A 9257-nucleotide genomic window follows, 5' to 3' on the forward strand; every position below is an offset into this window, starting at 1 on the left:
AGCAGGAGTAGACAATTGTGGGGATCTTTTCTCAATGTATATGGATATTGAATCAGCATGGTGTACGCTTCAAATATGCTACAAATTTATTTGTCAATTATAGCTCAATAAAGCTGAAGGGAAGAAAGCAAGGGGTAGAACAGCATGGACGACAGGCTGCCACTGCATATCAAAGGGGGAAGTGACCACATCGCTTCTGAGCTTCTCCAGGTCACAGGAGACTGAAAGCAGGCACTGCCCGAAGGAGCGGAACCGGGCAGCTTGGGTCTGGCCCGAAGGAGACATTTACTCTGTATGCCAAAAAAGTATCATGGGCAAAGTACTTTTTGACTTTTGAACTGCCTAAATACACTGCCTGCTCAAACACAAACACCATAAAAATTGTGGTCAAAGTTGACACACTCAGGGTCTTCCAAGACCCAGCTGCCAAACACCAACACCAAACCACTCTAGTTAGGAGCCATCTCATCTCCGGGTCAGGCACATGCCAACTGTCCCTGCCCTTACTTTGTTCATCTGTGAGCTGGGGATTTCTTATCCTTTCCTGTCCACATCACAGTATGGCTGTAAAACTCAAATTAATGGGGCCAGGAGCTATGCCCCCAGAGCTGGTACTCGGAGTCTAGTGGATATAAACAAAGATGCCTTTAAGTACTCCTATTACTTGCCTTTATGTGTATCACCCCCAGGAGAAAAATTAAGCTCTAAAGAGAGAAAAAGTCTGATGCACAAAGGATGTTCTTTACAATGTTCTTTAAACTCAGTAAAATCTAAATATCCAACTGTAGGGGAATGGCTTAGTCCACGGTAGAACACTTGCATTCATGAGTAATGATGGTTTGGAAGACTACAGAAGATATGTAAAAGCCCTTAAGGTATTATACATCCAGAGGAAAAGAAGGGTCTGAAGTCACATACGTACTACAATTACGGACACGTGAAAACACACATAGCCATCTGTGGTCGAGATACTTCAGGTAGCCCCAGGATGTCTGCCTCCTGGTGTTCATGCCCTCCCGTAATCCCCTCCTCTTGAGTGGAACAGAACCCATGACTCGCTTCTAACTAAGAGAATATGGCAGAAGCGATAGGATGTATGGGGTTTTGTGTACATAAGTGCATACTTATAAGACTAGCGGGGCGCCTGGGTGGCTCAGTCGCTAAGCGTCTGCCTTCGGCCCAGGTCATGATCCCAGGGTCCTGGGATTGAGCCCCGCATCGGGCTCCCTGGTCCCTGCTCCCTGGGAAGCCTGTTTCTCCCTCTCCCGCTCCCCCTGCTTGTGTTCCCTCTCTCACTGTGTCTCTCAATGTCAAATAAATAAAATCTTTAAAAAAAAAAAAAAAGACTGTAGCACACATCTTGCTGGAGTTGCGACCTCCCCGGCTACCCTGAGCCTTGGAATCCACCATGTTGGTGAGTCCCACGTGGCCAGGAACCGTGGGCAGCTGGAGGAGCTGAAAGCAAGTCACCGGCCGATAGCCAAGAGGAAACAGAAGCCTTCAGTCCTGCAGCTGCAAAGAACTCAATCCTGCCAGCAACCTGAGTGGACTTAGAAGTGGATCCTTTCCCCGGCAAGCCCCGGATGATACCACAGCCCCGGCCTAGCGAGACCCCGAGCAGAGGAGCCAGCTGAGCCATGCCCAGATGCCTGGCCCACCGAAACTGGGAGATACTAAATGTGTGGTTTACGCCACTGCATGTGCAAGAACGCTGTCACACAGCAAGAGATAATAAACCATACATATGAAATTGTTTGGAAGAAACTATACCAAAATGCTGACAGTGGTTATATCTGGGAGCTTGGATCAGGGGTATTGCTTTTCTAGATATGAAATAGCCTCCTATAGGCTTACAATATTTATATAACGACAGAAAGTTTTAAAAAGTTTGAAGACACTGTATGAAAAACTGCTTGTCAATTCTGAACCCTGCACACCCCCAGGTATGGGTCCCACCCTGTGCAGAAACCAGAAACAGAGCCTGCAAGGCGGCTTTACCTCTGGTCGAGTCAACATCATCCTCAAACATTTTCTCCACCTCGGCCATGTGTAGCGGGGTAAACAGTTGAGACTCATGTTGGCTAAGAGTGATGGATAATGCCGGGGAGCTAAGAACCTCCTCGCTCTTCTGGAATCCACCTGGGGTGGATACCTGAAACAAAGAGGACTATAAGAACCGGGGAGTGAGAGGGTTGATTTCCTGAGCTGAACATTTCTAAGCACATCTTATTGAAATAGAGACTCTTCGCGGGGAGGACAGTGTATGTAGGGTTACAGTGAGGCAAATGAATAAATCTTTAACACTTTTAGACTGAGGAAGACCAAGAAAGATCTAGACTGTCTGTCCTAACTTTGGGGAGTTCATTACTGGTCCCCTTTTGCAGATGCTGTGACTGAGGCTCAGCAAGGTTAGCGGACACGGACAAGGTCTCACCCTCACAGACCAGGACTCCAATTTATAAGGTGCTTCCGTTCAGTAACTGTATTGTTTCAATCTTCAGTGCTCAGAATTCAAACCCCAAGGAATCCAGCTCCATCTTCCCCAGCCAATTTGATTTGGTCCTGAGCATCCCAGACGCCCGCCTGGGTCAGGGTCACATCAAATCATCTGCACACACACCAACGCTCCCGGAGACACCCCTGATAAGGGCTTTCTGCTTCCTCCTCCCATTGTCTCCCCATGCCCCCCACATAGCCTATTCTGCCCTCCCCAGCCTATCCAGCCTATCCAGCCATCAACAATGAACACCTCCTTTCTGTAGCCCCTACATATCCTTAACACAATGTTTCAGGTTACAAAAGGCTCAGGTCATCAAAGACTGCTTCCCCCAAAGGATGCCAGGAGTGGACCATGGGATAACCACTGAATGTCTGTTGCTCACTGAAATGCACTGCGTTGGGTCTTGGGCATTCAAGACTTTGGTTCAAAAAGCCAAAAGACAATGTGGAGGAAGTTGGATGGCTCACTCTCCCCACCGCAACCCCACCAAACCAGCAAACGTGCTCATCCTCCTGTGAACTTCTGTTCATTCCCTCATGGTCTATACACATTTGTTGAGTGTCAGGTACTGTAGGTACACGAGTGCACAGAGTGAAGACCTGCCTTCCTGGAGCCCAACAGGAGAACTAATTAATACTCCCACAGCCACACAGGCCTCAGATTAGACATCTCAGCACCATCTTTGGCTCTTCCCTTCTCCTTCTATGCATTCTTACTGTCCCTCCTGCTGATTCTTACTAGGCTCCTCCTCCTATACCTAACGCCTTGCTCCCCCACATCCCTGGCCCATCCCAAACACTGGCCTTGTGCTGGGACAAGTATAGGGATGTCCCCTAACTGGGACCAGAGTTTGGCCTTCCTTTCCCCTCCACCTCCCCACATTGGGATCAATCACCTTTCTGGAAGACAAATCTGATTATAACTTTACCCCAGCTCTGACACTTCCCAGGCTACTACCACGCCCCCCACCCCCACTCCTGAGTGTGGCACTCAAAGCCCTTTGCATTGTAGCCCTGACCTGTCTTTCTAGTTTCAATGCTCACACCATGGTCCAGGCACACCAACTGCTTTCCATCATCCCCAAACGCAGCAAGCATTCCACTTTTACTCACATGTTCCCTCTATGCAATGCAGACCATCTCCCCTTGACGTGAACTCCTACCCACTCTTCAAACCCTGGCTCAAATGACACCTCCTCCAAGGAGCTTTTCCATAACTTTCAGGTGACAGTCATCGCTGCCAACTCCATGCTCCCAAACCCTTTGTTCGTATCTGCCATGCATGCATGATACTTGTGCATGTCTGTCCATACGTGTAGACAGCAAGGGAAACACCCAGCTGTAGAGTCCCAGAGCTCTGGGTTAGAATTCTGCCTGGCTCCCTACTTCCAAGCTAATTTACCTTGGGCACATCACATCACTTCTCTGAGCCACATGTTTCTCATCTGCAAAACAGAGACCCGCAGTACCCACTTTGCAGGGTTGTGGTAGTACCTACATGACCCCCGAACACATTGGCAGTCTCAGCAGACTGTAGTTACGTAATAAATGATAGCTCCTATTATTACTCCTGTCTCCTAGTGAGCTCTTTGAAGGCAAGGACATATTTAGTTTATCTTAATTTAATCTTTTTTTTTTAAAGATTTTATTTATTTATTTGACAGAGAAAGACACAGCGAGAGAGGGAACACAAACGGGGAGTGGGAGAGGGAGAAGCAGACTCCCCGCCGAGCAGGGAGCCCGATGCGGGACTCGATCCCGGAACTCCGGATCATGACCTGAGCCGAAGGCAGTCGCTTAACCAACTGAGCCACCCAGGCGCCCTATCTTAATTTAATTATAATTTAACTTGTACTAATGATCTCTCTATTCTCCAGCCCCAAGCATACAATAGACACTAATTGCTTATCTTAGGCTTGAGGGTAATGTATACAGCCTATCCCTCCACTGCCACAACTTGGCTGGACAAAATTAAGGATAGTCCCTGCAGAGAATGCAAATTGGTAGCCTCAGATTTGTTGCATTTGGCCAACATAGTGCTTTAAAAGGGAAAACCAGCCTGCTGCCATGCACAGGTAACTTACCTACCTGGCCTTGTGAATATCTGAGTTTGCTACCCTGATGCAGAGACTGATAACTGATAGACTTCTGAGCTAATGAGCGACACCTGGGCGGCTCTGGAACGCCCCTCCCCTTTACCAACCTCAAATAGTTTTCTTACCTTTTGAGACTGAGGGCTCTCTCTTAAGTCCTCGGAAGACACTGGTCTTGACCTAGAAAAGGGAATCATGGTCACTTTATTCCAACTTTCTAAGACCATGTGGGAGGCTGACCTAGCTAGGTCACAAGAGGGCGGAAAAGAAGTCAGGGTCGGGGGTCGGGGGCTGCTACCTGTACCCACAGACACCCCCAGCACGCATCTGATGAGCATCCTTTTTCCCCAGGAGCTCCTCCAGCAGGAAGCTTTTCCCAAGCCTATCCCTGTGAGCCTTCCTCCCCCTGATGGGAAGGAGTTGTCCTATTGAAGCCCTGGGGCTTCTCAAGTGAATGCCAGAGGATTCCTAAAGCAGGCCACACTTTCTACAGAATTAGAAGGGGCTTAGGAGGCCATGCAGTTAGGAGACCAACTACAATTCACATACCGGGAAAAGAATGTCCAGGGGCAGGCACATGTCCAAAGGGTCAAACACAGGGTCCGGAGATGGTGAAGGATGGCCCTACTTTCCACTTCCTCCCCCTCCCCTATCTGCCCTCCTGTGCGCCTGGAGACAGGACCTCTATGGAAGGACGGAATCCTCCTCACTGCAACATGGGATCACATGAGAGTATGGGAGAGGTGCGGTCCACAGAGTTCTACTCTGAGAATAGAAAGGACATATTTCTACTAGGTCAGTGGCACCTCCATGTAAGATGGAAGACAGCACTTTGTTAGGATTATTTGAGTGTCAGTCTGCCTCACCAGCAAGAATCCAAAGAGCTTTTTAGGATGGCAGGGGAATGGCCAGGAAAGAGTCAAGCCCCAGACAGGCTCAGGGGACAGAGCTAATGAGCCAGACTGGCTTGACAAAGAGCTCCTGAGGGTGTGGGGAGGGGAGGAATAGTGGGAGAGAAGAGAGGAAAGAAAAATGGAAGCAGAATGTAGAAGCTCCAGTATTTCGCCAGGGAGTCCGAGCAGGATGAAGGGCAATTATGGAAACTCATCAGCATAAGCAGAGGGAAGATTGAAGACTGGCCAACAGTGTCCCAACCTAAATTGTCTTGGCGGCAGCTCAGATGTGAAAACCAAAGGAGAGAAAGGAGCCAAAGGAAAGGAAATTTGGAAGCCAAGAACCAGGGTAACTGAGGGTAACATTTCCAGGAAAGGCAGCAAGGAGGGAAAGTGGCTTCATGCATGTGATGCTGGGCTGTCCAATTAGAAATGAGAAACAAATACCTGGAAATATGGGGCCTGAAACTGATGACTGGCTACATTTAGGGGATAGAAAGAGGAGGGGAAACATGCAAAAGACAGGAGGAAGGAAGCCTCAAAGTGGACGGAGAGGGTAAGAAAAAGACAAGGCCACTGAACACAGCCATTAAAGGTCACTGAGGAAAAAAGCTGCAGGAGTGGATTGATAGATCCACTTCTGTTAAGAATATTGTGCATGGGGGCACCTGGGTAGCTCAGCTCAGTTGGTTGAGTGTCTGCCTTTGGCTCGGGTCATGATCCTGGGGTCTGGGATTGAGCCCCATGCCAGGCTCTCTGCTCAGTGGGGAGCATGCTTCTCTGCCTGCCGCTCCCCCTGCTTGTGCTGTCAGGTAAATAGATGAAATCTTAAAAAAAAAAAAAAAAAGAATATTGTGTATGTATATGTTGGCACATGCAGAGCCTGGAAAAATACACTCCAAATTTAGTGGTGGTTATCTCTGGCAGGTGAGATTATGGAGGATTTCTATAGTCTAAATCATGCATTTCTCCATTTTTAATTCAAAAAACATTCATGGCAATCTTTAGGATTTATTTCGGTGGAGCAGGTCAAGTGGTGCATAGCGATTTACATCACTCATCTGTGAAAGACCACTGGCTGGGAGTGGTCGCTGCAGCATCATTCGTAGTGGCAAAAAATAAGGCAAATTGGCTATGGAAGAGGAGCGGCTGAGTGAATCAGTACGCCTGCGCTCAGAACATCCCCACAGCACTCAAAAGGCTGAACCTGGCCTTCAGCAGAGGACTAGCAGGGATTTCCAATAGGTAGTAATAAGTAAGAAAAGATGCAAAAAGTGCACAGTACGATGCCAATTTTTATAAAAGAATGACAGGGACGCCTGGGTGGCTCAGTCGTTAAGCATCTGCCTTCGGCTCAGGTCATGATTCCAGGGTCCTGGGATCGAGCCCCGCATCTGGCTCCCTGCTCCACGGGAAGCCTGCTTCTCTCTCTCCCACTCCCCCTGCTTGTGTTCCCTCTCTCGCTGTGTCTCTGTCAAATTAATAAAATCTTTAGAAAAAAATAAAAAAATAAAAAATAAATAAAAGAATGACAAATAGGTATGTATTTACACATATAAGAACATGTGTGTACATACACAGACATACATACACACATTTGTAAACAGGACTACCCTTAACAATTATGGGGCTGAGAACAAGAGAACAAATACAGGTCCACAGAGCAAGTCGTTTTAAGTAGTTAGAAATCAAGTTAATATACTATTAAATAAAGCACATTCTCTTCTTCTACCTTGACAAATACTTTCCATAACCTGGAAAACCAGTTTCAAATTTACAGTTCTTGAACTCCTCAGCAAAGTGCCAGAATTTGGCAGTGTGGACAGAACCAGCTTCCAAGTCCTCTGCCCACCCACCACACTCAACCCGTCCTGGTTAAGGGGCTTGTGGATGGTGGCAGGTTGACAAGACACCCCAGCCCACATGCAAGCCACACCTCACCTCCACTGCTCCACGGCCACCTCAAACCTAGGGGGCTGCCCTCAGAAACTATGCACTGGGCAACAGGCCCACAAAGAATCAGATTCAAAGCACTTTGGGCAGGGGACTCCAGTATTTAGAGCTGTGGGGGCTGGGGGGGGTGGGCTCTAAGGGCCATTAGTAGGACCACTGGTGAAATTTGAACACGGACTGTATATTCTTTTCTTTTTAAAAGATTTTTATTTATTTATTTGACAGAGAGATACACAGAGAGAGAGGGAACACAAGCGGGGAAGTAGGAGAGAGAGAAGCAGGCTTCCCGCTGAGCAAGGGGCCCGATGCGGGGCTCGATCTCAGGACTCTGGGACCACGACCTGAGCCGAAGGCAGACGCTTAACGACTGAGTCACCCAGCCGCCCCTGGATGGCTCAGTCCGTTGAGCGTCTGCCTTCGGCTCAGATCATGTCCCAGGGTCTGGGCATCAGGGCCCGCACTGGGCTCCCTGCTCAGCGGGGAGTCTGCTTCTCCCTCTCCCTCTGCCCCTCCACCCCACTTGTGTTCTCTCTCAAATAAATAAAATCTTAAAAAAAAGAGAGAGAGAATGTCCTTGTTCTTAATACACACGAGTATTTAAGGGCAAAAGGGTACAATGTAATTTATTCTCAAGAATTCAACAAACATGTATAATGATAAAGCAAAATGTTCACAATCTGGACAAATGCAAGTTCTTTATACCATTCTTACAACTATTTAAATATTTTTAATTGTTTCAAATTACTAAAAGTTTCATGAGTGGTAAGTATGTGTCTCACCAAAACACCCTTCTCTGTGTATTTTCATGAACCAAACAAGTGGAAAAATACGGATTGAGGGCAAGAGACACCCAAGAGAAAAGTTAAGAGTAAGAATAAGAAGCAGAGAGAAATACTAGTACTCTACTAGTGAAGGAAAAAAATTGAGATGTAGAATTAAACTTCTAGGGGCACCTGGCGTGGCTCAGATGGTTAAGCGTCGGCCTTTGGCTCAGGTAGTGATCCCAGCATCCTGGGATCAAGCCCCGCTTTGGGCTCCCTGCTCAGTGGGGAGCCTGCTTCTCCCTCTGCCTCTGCCCCTCCCCCTGCTCATGCTCTCTCATGAATAAAACCTTAAAAAAAAAAAATTAAATTTCTATCTAGAATTAGAGAACAGGTTAAGATTAAGGAGAAGCCATCCCCACTGGCCTCCATCTACTCCCTCACCTTTCCCTGCTCTGCAGGACGTGGCGGGGTGGAGCACGCCACAAACCTGGAAACGGGAGAAAGATTGGAACAGCCACTAGGGGAGCATACCAGGTATGGGAAGAGAATCATTGGTTTGCGGAATTGGTGTGTAAGAATTCATACAGACAGATGACTTAAGGCCAAACACAGTTACAGCTGTCCTGGAAACAGAGATGCCCTCCTGTTCAGCCTTTGGTTGCAGGCAAATGCATCTTGTGGCCCGTGTTTCCAATCTCCGGGAGACAACGTTAACTCCAAACCCTCACTCACCCTGAACCAGTGTGTTCTCCCCAGGTAACCTTGCTGGCTACATTTGACAGAGGTATGCTGGTTTTCGACTTCCATTTCAACTGAGACATCTTGGCGCTGTCCCGGAGTCCCAAGGAGCTCCTCTATGACGTCACTGCAGAACCCCGAGGGCTTCCGCAGTCAGCTGGCCACGTTTAGAACCAGGAGAACGAGACAGTTCCACGTGCAGAACACAAAACGGAACATCAGAATCCATCCCACAAACCACACCACACAGCTATCTTTCATCCGATGTGAGACATTCTCTTTATTGATAAAAGTTGAGCTTACAGCAACGACAGGAG

The 9257-nt window shown here is 47.9% G+C and overlaps 1 protein-coding gene across 1 annotated transcript in view; it reads right to left on the minus strand.

Annotated features, from left to right (window-relative positions):
- EFCAB8 (EF-hand calcium binding domain 8) overlaps window positions 1-6217 on the minus strand; it is a 60134-nt gene extending 53917 nt beyond the window's left edge. Inside the window, exons 1-2 of the mRNA XM_035006026.1 lie at window positions 4721-6217; window positions 1999-2152 (exon numbers count right to left, since the gene is read on the minus strand). Of these exons, the coding sequence (XP_034861917.1) occupies window positions 1999-2152; window positions 4721-4930 (364 nt within the window). The 5' untranslated portion in view covers window positions 4931-6217. The remainder of the gene's footprint in view (window positions 1-1998; window positions 2153-4720) is intronic.
- Window positions 6218-9257: the final 3040 nt, after the last annotated feature.

Source organism: Mirounga leonina, unplaced genomic scaffold (genome assembly GCF_011800145.1).
Source record: "Mirounga leonina isolate KUSES-001 unplaced genomic scaffold, KU_Mleo_1.0 Mir_150, whole genome shotgun sequence".
In the NCBI taxonomy this organism is placed as follows: Eukaryota; Metazoa; Chordata; class Mammalia; order Carnivora; family Phocidae; genus Mirounga; species Mirounga leonina.